Source organism: Thalassophryne amazonica, chromosome 13, assembly GCF_902500255.1.
Source record: "Thalassophryne amazonica chromosome 13, fThaAma1.1, whole genome shotgun sequence".
Classification (NCBI taxonomy): domain Eukaryota; kingdom Metazoa; phylum Chordata; class Actinopteri; order Batrachoidiformes; family Batrachoididae; genus Thalassophryne; species Thalassophryne amazonica.
In genome coordinates, this window is record NC_047115.1 from 49,511,044 (window position 1) to 49,529,667 (window position 18,624).

The window sequence follows — 18,624 nt, forward strand, 5'->3', positions numbered from 1 at the left end:
CAATATTTTAGTTCTTAAAGATTTTCTAAAGTAATCCCTTGCCAATGTGGTTTTATCAGCTATTAATTAATGACAGTTCTTGATGCAGCACTGACTGAGGGGCGATCACAGGTGTTCAGTTTAGGCTCATGCTCTTGCCCTCGACACACCGCATTCCTTCCAGATTTGGTTTGCAGAGAATTGTTTTAAAATATTTCAAACCCCCCCCAATTTACCTCTACTACTAGCCCTAAATTGACAGCCAATCTGCTCTTTGTAGACCTGATCCCATCACATCTCCAATACCAAAAACCGTTTCAGAAGACCAGGGGCCCTTTGAACAAAGACTCGCATGGATTTCCTTCTGAAACATGGCGTACGCCGAAATCCAGGAACTGACGTAAGCACAAAAATATCCAAATGTATCAAAATGTGTGTACACATGGATCCAAGCACGTTTGGTTTGTACATCCAACTGAACATGGAATTGAGCGCACATGCACCAAACTCCACCCTTGCCACGTCCCTATTTAAATATGCAAGTCCATGTAAGCAGGTCCTTGGAGCTGGGATTCCCCACCCCGTTACATCAGACAACATGAACACAGAAAATAATTTATTCCGTGTGTGAGCTAGAAATGACTGGAAATTAAGTGGAGACACAGGGATAGTTTATTTGGTAAAAATACTGAAAACTACTCCTGGACTTTTTGAAGTACTGTGTACGTGGTGATTTATAGGCGAAACTTTGATCTTTTTTTAAATTTGGGGTTGTGTGTGTGTGTGTGTGTATGTGTTGGGCTTGAAGAAAAATCAAAACAATAATACTGTGATTTATCATAATAGGTCAGGCAAACAGTGTAACCCATTCTTCTCTTCGATTTTTTCAGGCAAAAGTAAAAATAAAAAATAAAAACTTCTTACCTGAAGCCTTTGTGGTGCAACTCTGGAGGTAGAGTTGTGGGGAGAAAAAGTTCAAAGTAGCTGATTGCTCTTTGCATTGTAACATCAAAGGGACACAGTAATGGTCTCCATTCATTCAGCATCTCCTGAGTTGCAGAGTCTGAGAAATATCTATTTGACAAGACAGTCACAAATAGGTTGCAGTAAAACTGAAATTTCCAAGCTTTTTCCTACCATTTCACAAGCCCAGCATATATACAGGGGTGGTGGCACAGGGGTGGTGGCCAAGTGGTTAATGCACTTGGTTTCAGTTCAGAAGGTTCCCGGTTCAAATCCCACCCCAGCCACATTTCTCCATGTAATGTGGAGTTGCGTCAGGAAGGGCATCCGGCGTAAAACTTGCCAATTCAACATGCAGATCCACCTTGGATTTGCTGTGGCGACCCCGAGTGCAAAAAACAAGGGAGCAGCCGAAGGGACTTACTTTTTCACAAGCCCAGCATATAGGGATGCGTTTTAAACAAAACACACTTTCATACTAGAAAAACCAACTGATGCCACACTATAGCAACTTAAAACACTTGGATCATTAGTGTCCATTGCTACAGACAACTCAATTTTCTGATTGCTTTACAATTAAAGCATTCATCAAAGCAGCAGCTGCCTGACAAAAGTCAAAGCATCCCTGTGGGGTGCTAAAGTTAGCAAGCTAACGGTTTAGCAGACATTAAACAAACACTGACATTAACACAAAACAAACACTGGAGTTTAAATGTAACACTTTTTTTTTTGCTTGAGCTGAACTCAAAGATCTAAAACATCTATGTACAAAAAAGACATTTATCTCAAATACTGTTCACAAATCTGTGTTAGTGAGCACTTCACCTCAGTCAAGATAATCCATCCCACCACACAGGTGTGGCATATGAAGATGCTGATTAAACAGCATGATTATTGCACAGGTGTGCCTTAGGCTGGCCACAATAAAAGGCCACTCAGAAATGTTCAGTTTTATCACACAGCACAATGCCACAAATGTTGCAAGTTTTGAGGGAATGTGCAATTGGCATGCTGAGTGCAGGAATGTCCACCAGAGCTGCTGCCCACAAACTGAATGTTCATTTCTGTACCATAAGTCGTCTCCAAAGGGGTCATTCCATCTCAAGTGACCCAGAGGCTCCCAAGTCACCCCTCAGAACTGTTCTGTCAATTTGATATTATTCTGATTACAAAAGTTAGGGTGAAATGCCAAATATTAGGTCTGTATCTTACAAGCATTTGAAGTTACAGCCTTTACAAATTTTTGTGAATTTTTCACATATCGTGAAAACAGTGTTTTTTTTTTTACCAACTTTGCACGTTAATAATGAGCTCCCTATATGCCTCACAGCTTTGAAACTGCTCATGCCAGACTAACTTTTGCTGTAGAGTTTGGATATGTTAGCAGTTTTGGTGTATCTAGTGTGAGCTCCCTTCCACAAAGGCCTCAAAATGGTAGAAAACCCAAAATTTTACAGGTCGTTCGTTCTTTGATTAGTTCAAAATCAAAGAACTATCCTAGCTATGGCTATAGAACTTCTTGAATGATGGTTTCTAATATAATGGAATATATTTACACATTTAAATGATACATCAGGTTGTTTTAACAAAATTTATAGTTGTTGATATAAATTATAATTTTGAAGAAGTGCCAAAATATGCCAATTTTCATCACCCTACACGCCAATGTGGACAGTTGACTATCATTTTCATATTTTTACCATATATTCTTACATATATCAAGATGATATGCTGCAAATATGGTGGTGTTATTGAGCTTCCTTTTTGTGATTATAAATAGACACATTGGCTATTTTGGGTGGATCTGGACATCTTGGAATTAGGTCACTTCATGAATGCTGAGAAACACCTTGGTTGCATCATTATACAGTGGGGCAAAAAAGTATTTAGTCAGTCCCTGATTGTGCACGTTCTCCTACTTAGAAAGATGAGAGACGTCTGTAAATTTCAACATAGGTACACTTCAATTATGAGAGATGAAATGAGAAAAAAAAAAATCCAGAAAATCACATTATAGGATTTTTTAAGAATTTATTTGTAAATTATGGTAGAAAATAAGTATTTGGTGTCCCCCCGCTTAAGCCAGTATGTGTCCAGGCCCGTCTGAAGTTTGCCAGAGAGCATATGGATGATCCAGAAGAGGATTGGGAGAATATCATGTGGTCAGATGAAACCAAAATAGAACTTTTTGGTAAAAACTCAACTCGCTGTGTTTGGAGGAAGAAGAATGCTGAGTTGCATTCCAAGAACACCATATCTACTGTGACGCTTGGGGGTGGAAACATCATGCTTTGGGGCTGTTTTTCTGCAAAGAGGACAGGACAACTGATCCGTGTTAAGGGAAGAATGAACGTAGCCATGTATCGTGAGATTTTAAGCCAAAACCTCCTTACATCAGTGAGAGCATTGAAGAGGCAATGTGGCTGGGTCTTCCAGCATGACAATGATCCCAAACACATGGCTCGGGCAACGAAGGAGTAGTTCCATGAAAAGCATTTCAAGGTCCTGGAGTGGCCTAGCCAGTCTCCAGACCTCAACCCCATAGAAAAATTGTGAAGGGAGTTGAAAGTCCATGTTGCCCAGCGACAGCCCCAAAACATCACTGCTCTAGGAGATTTGCATGTAGGAATGATCCAAAATACCAGCTACAGTGTGTGCAAACCTGGTGAAGACTTACAGGAAATGTTTGACCTCTTTCATTGCCAACAAAGATTATGAGGTCTGTCAATAAAGTATCGTACCTTTTTATTACCTTTTCAAAAACTATATGGATTTCATTCATATGTTTTTATGCTTGAACCCTCGTGCGCATGCGTGAGTTTTTCCACGCCTGTCGGTGACGTCATTCACCTGTGAGCATGCCTTGGGAAGGAGTGGTCCCGCCCCCTCGTCGGATTTTCATTGTCTGGAAATAGCGGAATGAAAAGGACTTTTTTTCCATCAGAATTTTTTCAGAAGCTGTTAGAGACTGGCACCTGGAAACCATTCCAAAAATTTATCTGGCTTTTGGTGAAAATTGTACGGGCTTGACAGAGAATAAGGACTTTTACTACAGCTTTAAGGACTGCTTTAAGGACGGTCGGTGCGCCGCGCTCCGAGCTGCGACGACAAGGCACAAACCACTGGATCATTTCTAAACGGATGGCTCTGTGGATATGAGACCGTCGTGTGCTCTTTCTCTGGTTATCACAAGAGCTGGACATCAGCCATTTTCCGGCAGATTTCACTTTTAACAAGAGATTTTGTCACGGAAAGCCGCGCGGAGGCTTCGCGCGTCACGAGCAATTCACTGATGAAGCAAGACAAAGGAACACCTCCGTTTCGGAGTGTTAGAGGACAAGTTGGGACATGCCTATCTTGGCTTTCAGTGCTTACCAGTCGAGTGAGTATAAGAGAAATTGTGGAGAGCTGGACAGAGATGTTCCTTTTTCTCGCTTCATCAGCGAATCGGTTGTGACGCGCGAAGCCTCCGTAAAATTTTCACCGAAAGCCAGGTTCAAGCATGTCTGACGTAAAAACATATGAATGAAATCCATATAGTTTTTGAAAAAAATAAAAAATGTACGATACTTTATTGACAGACCTCGTATGTTACAAAGTATTGAGTTGAACTTTTGTTATTGACCAAATACTTATTTTCCATCATAATTTACAAATAAATTCTAAAAAAAAAATCCTACAATGTGATTTCCTGGATTTTTTTTCTCATTTTGTCTCTCATAGTTGAAGTGTACCTATGATGAAAATTACAGACCTCTCTCATCTTTCTAAGTAGGAGAACTTGCACAATCAGGGGCTGACTAAATACTTTTTTGCACCACTGTAATTGGGAAAACCATAATAACCATATTCCCATTATGTTTAAAAAAAGACAAAAAAGGCAAAATATCTATTTTAAGAGAATTAGGTCATGCTGGGATTACGTTGCTGAGCATTGGGCAATACTTCAATTAGGGGAGGTGATGGTCTTGGGCAAGGTCTTTAATCCCCTACTCCTCCCGGTGTGTAGTGAGCGCCTTGTATGGCAGCACCCTGACATCAGGGTGAATGTGAGGCATAACTGTAAAGCACTTTGAGCATCTGATGCAGATGAAAAAGCGCTATAAAAATGCAGTCCATTTACCATTTACTTCTTGTAACCACACATTTCCCATGTGCTGTGAAGAAACAAGCACAGATATGTACTGCTGTCGGCAAACAGCAATGCAAGGAATACCAAACTCACCTTTACGAGGTCTGTCCAAAAAGTATAGTACCTTTTTATTTTTTCAAAAACTATAAGGATTTGAATCACGGCATGGAAAAACTCACGCATGCGCACGAAGGTTCAAGCTTGGCTGATGCAATCACACATGATTCAAATCCATATAGTTTTTGAAAAAAATAAAAAGGTCCGTTACTTTTTGGACAGACCTTGTATTTCTGTAAACCAGTGTAAAACAATAAATAGATCACTCAAAATCAATTTACAAGGTAAATAAGAGATGTTTTACCAATTCTTTTAACAAGAAAGATATTCAAACTATGTATCTATATAATCATTATAAATGTGAGCATATATGTTTTAAAGTACTTCATGACAAGTGTGATTTTAAAATCTGGACAGTAAAAATCAGTTGAGTTGATATCATTTTTGGCAATTAAGGAAAACAATGAAATTGTGTACAAGTAAGTTAGCCTATTCCGCCAAAATAATACTGTTGCGACTACATTCTGATTTGAAGACAAAATCACACAAAGGAAGCTCAATAACAATACCATATTTGCAGCATATCATCTTGAGATGTGTAAGAATATATTGTAACAATATGAATATGATAGTCAACTGTCCACATTGGCAGCTGGGGTGACGAAAATCTGTATTTTTAACACTTTTTAAAATTAGCTTTTTTTCAGCAACTATAAATTTTGTTAAAACAACCTGGTATATCATTTAAATGTGTAGATATGTTCCATTATATCACAAACCATCATACAAAAAGTTCTATAGCCATAGCTGGTATATTTCTTTCATTTTGCACTCAAAGATACGAACAACATGTACAATTTCAAGTTTTCTCCCATTTTAAGGCCTTTGTGGAAGGCAGTTCACACTCGATATTAAAACTGCCACAATTTCCCAACTCTATACCAAACGTTAGCCCGGCATCAGCACATCGGTACATCCAACTAGGAATGTCCCAAACCAGATTTTTTTTTTTTTTTGGCTTCTGAGCTGATCCGATTTATTATAAATGATTAGTCTTGCTGATACTGATCCAATACCTATTTTGAAAGCATTAAAAACACAACCATTATACTTCACAGTTTTTATTTTGCTTGAACATGACCAACAATATTGCTTGGCTTTTGTAACAAACAGCTTCTGAGTTATTTTGCTTGTCTCAAGTACATCAGGGCCTGCACAAGTTCAAGACTTGGGAGAAAATATTTTAAATTTTGAGAACATTTATTGTGTGGATCTCAAAACTAGAGCCACAATTTGCCAGAAGGTACATCTAAGATGCAAGCCTAGATTTGATGTTTTGGTACACTTGTTGTTGGGTTAGTGACTGAAGTTTCTTCTCTTGAACACTAAATGGCACACTCACTCTGAATACAAGAACTGTTTCAGGACAGAGGCATTTCCTCATTTCCAAAATGCAACAAGAACCCCTGCCACCCCAAAAAAGTACTTAATTTACTCATATTTGAAGTCAGTCTGGGTAAACTGTCATTCCCTGGCTGATGTGTTATTTAATGTGGCACTTTTTGATGAGGGTTTTATACCTCTAAAATGTTATTGGCAAGTCCTATTTTACCAATTTTGAGTGAGTTTAGATTTACTGAAAGCAAGAATTGACAAAAAAATGACTTACATTGTAATATTTAATATCAAACTTTTCTGCATGTTTCTGTCAAAGTCTGAGTTAATAAAGTATCTTGAAAAAGTTATAAATAATGCTGACAAGGTTAAAAACACATTAATATTTCATCACAGATATAGCATTTGCTCTCAACTTCAAAAACGAAACGGTACCTTTTAATCCTTTTAATATACCTTTTATACCTTTTAATTTAACACTGTGACACTGACGGTGAATGTTAGTTTATCTGTCATATTGACAGCTTTGCTTTTCCAACATTTTTAAGTGTGATTGCATAAGTTTTCTGTAACAGAATAAATTACAGCTAAATATAAAAAAAAAACAATGTTTGAACAACAGCTGCCTGAAACTGAAGTGATTTGTCAAACCTGCTCTTTTAAAATTGAATTCGGAATAAATAAAAAATGCTTTCTACAAATGATTGTGGGATCATTTGGAAACAGTAAACAGTTTGTACAATTGCTCTTTTCATGTGAAAATGAGTGAAGCTCCCACCTCCTCCTCCTCTCCTCTCTGCCTCACCCCTCCCCCTCCCTCTCCTCTCTGCCTCACCCCTCCCCCTCCCTCTCCTCTCTGTCTCGCCCCTCCCCTCGTTCAGTCAGACTTGTTTTTCCTCCTTCAACTTGGGAGCTTTTTGAGAACATGAACCCTTTCAACTATAATAAATCGTAACTTTCTGAAACTACAGCAGCTACAGATGCAGAATTACTGGATTAACTGGATAATTTAATGAAATATTTCAATGTTTTTTTTCCAGACACTGTTCAGAGTGCTCGCATTGATCAGAGAACAGGCAGCTGACGGCACAGTGAGGCTGCAAAACAGCAGCATGTGTTCTGCAGCCTCACTGAGCTGTTTGTCAGCGTCTCGTTTTTGTGTTGCACCTCCGTTTAAGGCAGTCGTAAAATGGGACAACGCTCAAAAGTAACACAAATCGGCCCAATACGTTCCCAAATCCGATACCAACCAATTCTCGCAAAAATAGCCTTATCAGCATCCGATACAGAGTATCGGCTCGGGACATCCCTACATCCAACCGGCCTCACAATTCCAGACCATGTGTAACCACACCAGCCCAGAACCTCCACATCCAGGATGTTCACCTCAAACATCATCTGAGACCAGCCACCCAGTCAGCTGCTGCAACAATCAGTTTGCAGAACCAAAGAATTTCTGTATCAACTGTCAGAAACTGTCACAAGGAAGCTCGCCTGCATACTCATCATCCTCATCGGGGTCTCGACCTGACTGCACTTCGTTTAGGAGCTCTGTTGTCGTATTTTGCGCTTCATAATGCACCACACATTTTCAATGAGCAACAGGTCTGGACTGCAGGCATGCCAGTCTAGTACCCGCACTCTTTTACTATGAAGTGACACTGTTGTAACACGTGCAGAATGTGGCTTGGCATTGTCTTGCTGAAATAAACAGGCACATCCCTGAAAAAGATGTTGCTTGGATGGCAGCATGTGTTACTCCAAAACCTGGATGTACCTTTTAGCATTGATGGTGTCATCACAGATGTATAAGTTGCCCATGCCATGGGCACTAACAAACCCCCATACCAACACAGATGCTGGCTTTTAAACTTTGCACTGGTGGCAGTCTGGATGGTCTTTTTCCTCTTTTGTCCGGAGGACACGTCCATGATTTCCAAAAACAATTTGAAATGTGGACTCATCAGACCACAGCACACTTTTCCACTTTGCATCTGTCCATTTCAAATCAGTTTGGGCCCAGAGAAGGCAGCAGCATTTCTGAATGTTGTTGATGTATGGCTTTCGCTTTGCATGGTAGAGTTTTAACTTGCCCTTGTAGATGTAGCAACAATGTGTGTTAACTGACAATGGTTGTCTGAAGTGTTCCTGAGTCCACGTGGTAAGATCTTTACACAATGATGTCGGGTTTTTAATGCAGTGCCGCCTGAGGGATCGAAGGTCACAGGCATTCAGTGTTGGTTTTCAGCCTTGCCGCTTACTTGTAGAAAGTTCTCCAGATTCTCTGAATCTTCCGATTATATTATGGACTGTAGATGATGGAATCCCTAACTTCCTTGCAACTGAACGTTGAGAAACATTGTTCTTAAACTGTTGGACTATTTTTTCAGCAGTTGTTCACAAAGTTGTGATCCTCGCCCCATCTTTGCTTGTGAATGGCTGAGCCTTTTGGGGATGCTCCTTTTATACCCAAACATGACACTCACCTGTTTACAAATAGGTGCTCTTTGATCTTTCATCAACTTTCCCAGTCTTTTGTTGCCCCGTCCCAACTTTTTTGAAGTGGCAGGCATCCATTTCAAAATGAGCAAATGTTTGCACAAAAACAAATAAGTCTATGAGTTTGAACATTAAATATCTTGTCTTTGTGGTGTATTCAACTGAACATAGGTTGAAGAGGATTTGCAAATCATTGTATTCTGTTTTTATTTACATTTTACACAATGTCCCAACTTCACTGGGATTGGGGTTGTACAATTGGCCGAATAGGCCAAAATAATACATGTAGAAAATAGTCTATCACGTGAGTGACAAAGTATGACAAAGGAAAGCAACTCAAAACAGTGACTAATTATAGTTACTTCATCTATGAATCCTGGAGATTAAGCCGGTTGATCAAACAAGGAACAGTACTGATGGGTAGTGTAACAAGACTGGGGACAATAATTCATGCAGGTGTGGTTGTTGTGCAAAGCATGCACAATAATTTTACATATAAAGGAGGCAATCATGACAGCTGCTGCTGTGTGAATAATAAAATAAAACTTTTTAATCACATAAAATATAGAAAAACAATAAATGCTTTACAAGACATTCCCAAGTAAAAACATGTGCTGACCAACTCTAAAACCAGCTGGACCTACAATGGTGCAAGAGAATGCAAACAAAGAGACCAATTCAAATTACAGTGGCACACCTCTGCCAAAGAAGGCCCAAATACTTAATAGAACGTGGCTTTCACCAAATTTTCTGAAAGTCACTTCTACAAATTATAAAGCTGTATTTTTTCTTTGCTGTTCATGATCTCCCAAATTCTTTTCTTATTGTGTAAACTGCAAGCCACCCAGTCTCCTCAGTGAAACACCTACCCACTACACAATCTGACACAGGGCTACATCTCTGTGCATGATGACAAGTCACTCTCTTCTCAAGTAACAGGAAACTCTCACAGGACAGAAGTAGAGGAGATAATAAGATTATCTGCCTAAATGCAAACTGAGGGACAAGTCCCAGCACTCAACTGCACATGCATAACAGTGAATACAATCAATGACCTGTTAGCGACATCAAAAGTTTACTATAGCAAAGCTTTTCAATAAAGTTTTAGAGTTAATGCCAGACTTCAGACTTGATGCAAATACAATCTAACTTTGTGATCTTGATAAAGTCAATAAAAGCAATTCAAATGGAATCAATAAACAGGTCATACAAAAATCATTTGTATTTTAATAATAAAAAAACCTTTCGGCACTCAATGTTTAAAAAAATATATATACTTACGGTCTGCAGTTTTTCACAAGTGTTTTCAACACACCTTCCACAGAGCTGGGGAAAAAAAGAAGAAAATGTCAAGAGACAGAAAAAGTCTGCAACATTGATGCTAGGCAGTTAATCACCACACAAATGCAATCTGAATTTAACAACATGCACAACAAAAACATTTGACAACTGACTGGCATATGGTCAAAGACTGGACAACGTCCTAAGTGCTTGTTTTCAGCAAGGAAAAAAATGAGTAAAATATAATTAGACTACATCAACAGTCAAGGGAAAAACAATCTGGAGTAACCATTGCCAGTAATAGCTAATGTTTCAGCTGGCTTTATGCCAATACAAATCATTGTAATGTTTAATAGTTTATTAACTCAGATATGCCATCTTGAATGGAATCACTGTTGAAATAGTGGTTAGAAATTATTTTGGATCCACTTCTTATGAAACATCCAAAGCATGACTGCCTGCTGATATGTTTAGCTTTACATATAGACTGCATATGGAGGACTGTGGTCACATAACAGTGTTGAAAGCTGAGAACTGATATAACCACAACTTTTCAGATACCACCCATGGGCCAACTCCAGCCATACCATGTAAGGAATTACCAATCCCATTCAAAAACTGCTTGTTTACTGGGCAGAAATATGGCACGTTCTTAGTTTTTGGGCAAATTACACAGCAAACAAAATAAAAATGCAAAGAAAAAGTGACGATGTGGTGGAAAGTGTACAAATGTTGCGGTTTGTTTATGACCCCGAGCTCAAACGTGCTGAGGAGGTTGTGCTGGCGAGAGAACGCAGCTACTCTGGCTAGGTGTGCTGGCTAAAACTTACCGACACAACCTCTCCCATTTGCCTTGTCTTCCCTTCTCCAATGGGAACTAAAAAAAAACCTGCACTTTTTGCAACTGCTTCAGTGATTGCAGCAGAAAACAAAACAGTACACCATTTATTTGCTAGAAGTGACGCTATTTGTGGCAAGAGACCAATCCCCAAGCGGAGTGTGGGAGTGTCAGCACAAACCATTTGAAGGATGGGGGTTTCAGCGGAAATCATTTTAAACTGACACATCCACTAGGTGGCAGCAAATATGCTTTTAAGTTTACTGAGCAGGGCTGAATGTTTTGTGCTGAACTCCCACACTCTGCCCGTGTTTGTGCACGCTGTCCTCGGATGTGGTTAAATTCTGCGATATCACGTAGGGGTTCATACGAGACTGCGTTGCCCTATTGCTCTATATTCTTTTCTTTTTTAACAGACAGACACATCAAAGAAATAGACTAATGCTGGCTAAGTCAATGGTGAAATTGTAAAAGGCAAACTGTGAGTATCTTGCTGCATGAATACTGCTTAATGTTCAGCTACAAATTAACAACACACAAGCTACAGACCAGCACCAAACTCATGCACTGAAAATCAACCGCAACAGCCAACAGTGTCCCATTGCAAAAAGCTCAACCAAGTCAGGGAGTGGTTACAATGCAACCATAGCAGTGCCACTACATGACCTCAGTAACTCAATATCGAATAAAACACTCCTGTCAAACAGCCATATTCCAGGACATATGCAAGTGTGACAAAAGGTTGCACACCTTTTGACACCTGAAAATGTACCAATTATTTTTGTATTATGACTGAAACAACAAAAATAAATAAATAAAATCAAAGATTGAAAGTGATCCTAGGAAAACAACCAAAAACCTACACATTACTATAATATAATTCTCTGTGTTCACTTGGGAAATGGTAGAAGGGTTTAAAAAACAAATTCGTTAGGCATTAGCAGTGCGACAGTCTCCAATATGAGTGAAATGTCAACATTTTTGCAGTACTAATTTGTTTTCTGTGACAAGCTGCGTAGGGGAGTAAGGTTTATTTTCGCATGCAGAGTTTGAAAAGGAAAAATAAATAAGCAGGTAAATGCCTCCCAAAAATTAAAAGCTGAGCACAAATAAAAATGTTGTCCTTACCACCTCTGAACCAATTTTAGCATTATGTGTTTAGAGGATGAACGAGGCCGTGGAGAACTGAATGTGAAAGGAGAGAAAGGCATAAAGAACACATTCAGCGACATGTCAAAGTGCCAAGCACTTAAAAAGACATATATATATATATATATATATATATATATATACACACACACACACATCTCAATGTATGCCATTCATCTTCATGCTGTGTAAATAGGTAATGTATAACCGCAGTTTTTGAAATGGTGACCTGCTAATGAGCCCATGCAGCTTGGTTTTCTTGGAACTTAATACTGATGTTAGCCAGTTAGCCAGCCATTTGCACGTGAAACATACGAGGGCCGACTGAAAAGTTGTGAGCCTGACCCAGAAAAGGTAGAGTGTTGTTCTCCATTCCTTGCATCTACCTATAAACCAAGCTGTGTCTGTGTGTGTATATGGCTCACCTATCTCTCTGTTTTTCAGATCGGCCTCAGCTTTTGGATATGGCTTGCGCATGGCATGATGAAGTGCATGCTTTATTATGAAAATTTTGGGGATTAGTTTTCAAAATCTTTATTTTGATTAACAGTATCATTTGTACTTCCAAGATGGTGCCCTTTGTGGTGTCTCTGTCCTACTCTTCCACTACCTACGCGAATGTAAGCTACAGTAGAGAAACACTTCTGAACACTGGCAACGTTCATCATGAACTTTCATTTACCCTTCTGAATCTTCAATCATAAGCCCAGAAGCCTTCTGTTGCTCTGCAGCCACTTCCTCTCTCACATACTGCATGGACAACAAACCTGATATGGGTAGGCCATTCTATTTAGGCACTAACAGGAAAATACCTGAAATGTTTAAAGCAACTATCTGGCACCATTTCACTCTCACATACTGAGTAGACAACATAACTGATATGGTAGTGACATTCTATTTCGAAGAAGAAAGGAAGGAGGAAGACCCAGAACTACCACCTTGACTGATATGATCCAGAAGATCCATGATATGGTCCTTGCTGACAGAAAAGTAAGCAAGCATCATACAGCCCAAGAGAGTTCATTCAGTTCCGATTGAAGAATTGAGAATGATGAAACATTCACCACGATGGGTCCCAAGCCTTCTCGTGGCTTATCAGAAAAGCATGAGGTTCCAGATGTCCAAGGAGAACCTTCGGCTTTTTGAGGTAGATCCAGCTAACTTCGTGCAATGATTCATAACCATGGACAAGACCTAGGTCTATCAATTCAAACTGGAGTACAAGCAACAGTCGAAGCAACAGAAATGTGGGTTCTCCCCTGCTGAAAGCCAAAGTTGTCTCATCTGCCAGAAAGGTGGCCTCTGTTCTGGAATGCTGAGGGCATCATAATGGTGGACCTCCAGAAGAAACAGACCATCACTGGTGCCTATTATGCTTCACTTTTGCAACAACTGCAGGCAAAAATAAAGCAGAAATTGTTGTGTGGGCCGCTGAAGAGGAGGTACTGCTGGCCCACCACCACCAGAGGACACCCTGCCTGGAGTGTGGGCTCCAGGCACAAGAGGGTGCTGCCGCCTCACAGGAGCAGCCGGGGTGACAGCTGTCACCAATCATCTGATCTTCAGTAGTATATCAGCAAGACGACATCTCCACCTCGTTGCCGAGATATCGCTCTACCTAGGAGGTAAAGTGCTCAGCCGATTGTGTTGTCTTCCCAACAATAATACTTTGTTGCTTTGTGTGTTTAATAGCAGACAGTGAGTATTTACAGCTGGAGACTGTGTTGGACTTTTTCCCTACCTCTTTGATAAGTACTCCCACTCCTGCACTTACCAGTTTCTGATGAGAGGTGGAGGTGGTTTTCCCACCATACGTGTTGCTGGGTGCAAACGCATCCACATCTAACTGTTTTTTGTTCCTCGCCAGCAGTACCAGATCCGACAAGCGGAGGCAGTGGCCACCTGGGAGTTCGGGACTTGGCGGCTCCAGTATTCCCGGGGTTCGGTGGCGGAGGAAATCGTGTGGTTCCGGTTCTGCTTTGGACGGACGTCTCTTATCTTCGAGCCTGCCCACGTGACAGATTTTTGTGAATTGACTTCATTGCTTACTATTGTGATCTGCCGTGTTTGTTGTGCTTATTCACAACAGTAAAGCGTTGTTATTTGACTTCCTCCATTGTCCGTTCATTTGCGCCCCCTGTTGTGGGTCCGTGTTCCTACACTTTCACAACAGAAATGGTGTGGAATGTTCTGATGAGGTGTTCTGTTTCACCAGGACAATGCTCTGGTCCACACGTCTGTTATCGCAATGGCTGCTATTCATGAACAGGGATGGTTATTGATAAGATTTTATCGATACCATTATCGACTGCTCTTATCAAGCCAATTCCTTATCGAATACCTTATCAATACCTCTTGTGAATTTTCTGTGTACTAAAAGCAGGCTTTACATGGAGTGAGCTCAGCCAGCCGTGCTGCAAGTCAGCATCAATGTATTTCATAAAGAAAACAGGACGTCTCATTTTGGAAGGAAATAAAGTTTTGGTCAGTTGTAGTTTATTGTTTGTATTACAATGTTTGGAAGGAGGTGTCATTTGATTTAAAGCGGTGATTCGCTTTGAAGTTATTAATTCTGACTGTACTCTAACTTGACTCGGCAGAGAGCGGTGCAGCATTTGGAGTTGTGCGAACGAAACGAAGGACGGTTTTCATTTCTTGCCCGCAACAAGACAAGAGTCCAAGTTAGTGACTTTAATCAACACATGACTGACATCTTTAAATGGCTTTGAGAGGGGTTAAGAAGCGGAGCAGCGAAGCAGAAAACCAACAAAGCAGCGGATCGGAGCACTGCTTCGTTGGTTCAAGCTTCAAGCAGAGTCACTGCTGCAGAAGCGGTTGATTGCAGACCCTGCAGCGGGTCTGCAATCAATGTAGAGAAATGATCATTTTCCCAAAAACACCCTCAAAAATGACTGCTCTGAAGGACCAATAAGGGAATCGTTAAGCAAAAAGGCTATTGATGTCGGTGGATCGAATCATTTCTTAACGATTCTCGAAAAGAACAGGTTCTTGATAACCATCCCTATTCATGAATGTGGCTTCAAACTTGTTTTGCACCCACCTTATTCCTCTAATTTGAGTCTTTCAGACTTCCATCTGTTTCCAAACGTTAAAAGGTATCTTGCTGGAACTCAATACTGACAATGATGTCATATCCGCAGTGGATGACTTCCTCAAGCTCCAGGATGAGACCTTATATGAGAATGATATTAAGGCACTGCAGGGATGCTGGAAAAAGTGTGTGGACTTACATGGGGATGATGTTGAAAAATAAAGCATTATATTAATTCAGCTGTGGTTTACTGTTGGTCAGGCTCAAATCTTGTCAATCAACCCTCACACAATGTTTCCATAGCACCATATAAGAGAATCTCGCACTGCTAGCTGTAGGAAATGCACATGTTTTACCCCCAGGTTAGAACAGATAGACAATTAAGCTTGAAAACAAGCTGTCTCAGTGAGCACTGCTCCATGAAAGAAAGAAATGGGAAAAGAAATGCCCCCCCCCCCCCCCCCCCCCCCAAAAAAAAATATATATACAGCCTAACAGACTTTTCTACTGTTTTCTCATAATTGGTCAAACAGATTGTCCAAAGGTAGTCATGTTAATGCAGATACAGAAAATGGAACTCAGCAACAACAAATTCTACAAAACGAGAGTTACGAATATAACTACGGTTCTATGAATTCCAGATGACCGCCAGAGGGCGGTGCTTTAGCACCTGGATAACTACATGTGCGCAGCACAGAGGTCGAGAATATATACCAACAAAGTCACGCCATTGAATGTGACCTGGGTGACGTCACTGGTTGTCTTTATATACCAGACGCACCCAGCGCTCGCTTCTTTTCGGAATGAACTCGCAAGACTGAGTGACAAGCAACTCTGGCGGTCATCCAGAATTCATAGAACCGTAGTTACATTCGTAACTCTCGTTCTATTTCATTCCTCCTGACCGCCAGAAGTTAACAAGGAGTCTGGCCCCTCAACAGCCACACAGACAGTTGAAGGCGTTCTGGGTGAGGGTGCCAAATCCTCCCCTGTAGCTGTGACAACAAATCCTTCCTCTCCGGGAGAGCCCAAGGTTCTCCTTCGAGGAGTTTGTAAATCATGGGAAACCAAATCCTCCCAGGCCAGAATGGAGCAACCAGCAGCACCCTGTGGCTGCTCTGATCTATCCTGTGCAGTGTCAACATCAGCAGCGGGAGAGGAGGGAAGGCATAAAGGAGGCAATCCGGCCATGGGTGAGCCAATGCATCCTGCCATAGCGGGCTGTCTGGTTCCGAGAGGGAGTACCATCGTGGGCAATGTGTCGAGGTGCTTGAAGCGAAAAGGTCCACTTCCGCTGCACCATATTTCTGCCAGATCATTTGGACCACAATCTGGTTCAGTCTCCACTCTCCCGGTGGTGGTTTCTGTCTGGAGAGTAAATCCGCTGCGCTGTTCTGTACACCGGGCAGATGAACTGCTCTGACACTTTGAAGGCGAGGCAACTCCCATAAGAGAAGCTTCCGAGTTTCTGCCAATGAGTGATTGGACCTGGTGCCCCCCTGATGGTTTATGTGATAGACTGTTGACGTGTTGTCCGACTGGACAAGAACATGTCTTCCTCTCAGGGCTGGGAGGAAATGCTTGAGAGCCAGTCGCACAGCACGAAGCTCCAGCACGTTTATGTGTTGGAGTCTCTCCTGAGGACTCCAGACACCCCTCACCATCCTGTGATTCCACAGGGCCCCCCAACCTTTGAGTGATGCATCTGTAACAACCACCTCTAGGCGAGAAGGAACAGAGCCTAGAGGGACACCCTTGCAGATGAAGTCCACGTTCCCCCGGGGTTTGAGGTGCAGAAGGCACTGGTTGGAGAGTCGTACAAGCCTGTGCTGATGCAACTTTGAGTTGAGGCCCAGGTTGTTGATCCACATCTGTAGGGGATGTAAGAACAGAAGTCCCAAAGGTACCACTAGCGACATTGCAGTCAATTTGCCCATCAACCGGAGCAGCAAACCAAAAGGCAGCATCACAGCCCATTGAATGTGTGAAACGAGACGAATTACATCGTCCACTCTTTGCGGGGATGGCGATGCAGTCATAGTCAGGGAGTTGATGGCAATGCCGATGAAGGTTGTTTGTTGACTGGGAACAAGAGAACTCTTTGCAAAGTTCACTGTGAGTCCTAAATGACAGACATGGTTCAGTAGAAGAGCTGTGTCGTTGTGCGCCTGCTCCTGAGTCGGAGCGCAGACAAGCCAATCGTCTAAGTAGGGTAAGATTCTTAATCCAAGAGCTTGCAGTGGGGCTAGTGCTGCAGCCATACATCTGGTAAATGTACGAGGGGTGAGAGAGAGGCCGAAAGGAAGCACCCTGAACTGGTATGCCTGACCTTCGAAAGCAAAGCGGAGAAACTGCCTGTGATGAGGCACTACTGGCACATGGAAATAGGCGTCTTTTAAGTCGACACTTGTGAACCAGTCTCCTGGTGTGATAGTTTGAAGGACGTCTACTGTGCGGAGCATGTGAAACTGCAGCACTTTGATATAACGATTCAGACGTCGGAGATCGAGGATAGGACGAAAGCCGCCATCCTTCTTTGGAACAAGGAAGTAAATTGAATAGAACCCCCTGAGCTGGTCTGAACTGTGAACTGGCTCTATGGCCCCCTTCTCCAGGAGTTCCAAAATCTCACGTTGTAGGGCAGCAGACTGCACCGAGTCGGAAACAACAGTCATCCTCACCCCATTGAACTTTGGAGGACGACATCTGAACTGAATTCTGTAACCTTGGAACAAGGTTGAAATGACCCATGGGTCTTGAACTTGAGCCTCCCAGTGGCTGAGTTGATTTCATGAAAAACGGCTGGGGGCCAAACACTGGCAGTCAGACCCGACCACCTCTGCCTCGCATCCCTGAGGACCTCTGGGCACGATTACTGGAAGCTCTGTGAAACCGTTCAGTTCTCGGGGGTCTGCCCGTAGGCTCATGAAAGACAGGCTGCTGGGAGAGCTGGCCCTCAACTGCAAAAAGCACGTGCAACTCTGGGAGTCAGCGGAAGCCTGGATGTAGAGTAAAAAGCTGTAGCACATCTGACTGGCTGAGGTCTGAAAGACCGGTGTAGGTCAACAAACTGTTGCCGAGATTTACTAGCCTCAACAGCACGCTCCAAAGTTTGTTGGGCCGCAGGTCCAAATACTTGGCCTGGAAGAACCGGCAGCGAACGGAGTGTGCCTCTGCAGGATTTGGACAGGGGGGACTGCGCAAGCCACACCTGACGTCTAGTGATGGTAAGGGTTGACATCAGTCTGCCAAGCTCTCTGGACATATAAGCAAAGGTTT

The 18,624-nt window shown here is 41.8% G+C and overlaps 1 protein-coding gene across 2 annotated transcripts in view; it reads right to left on the reverse strand.

Moving 5' to 3' along the window:
* The window catches only part of psme4a (proteasome activator subunit 4a), a 102,585-nt gene that overhangs the window by 73,245 nt on the left and 10,716 nt on the right, over positions 1 to 18,624 (reverse strand). For both annotated transcript variants that reach the window (XM_034184291.1, XM_034184292.1), the window contains exons 4-5: positions 10,307 to 10,351; positions 904 to 1,053 (exon numbers count right to left, since the gene is read on the reverse strand). In XM_034184291.1, coding sequence (XP_034040182.1) covers positions 904 to 1,053; positions 10,307 to 10,351 — 195 coding nt within the window. The remainder of the gene's footprint in view (positions 1 to 903; positions 1,054 to 10,306; positions 10,352 to 18,624) is intronic.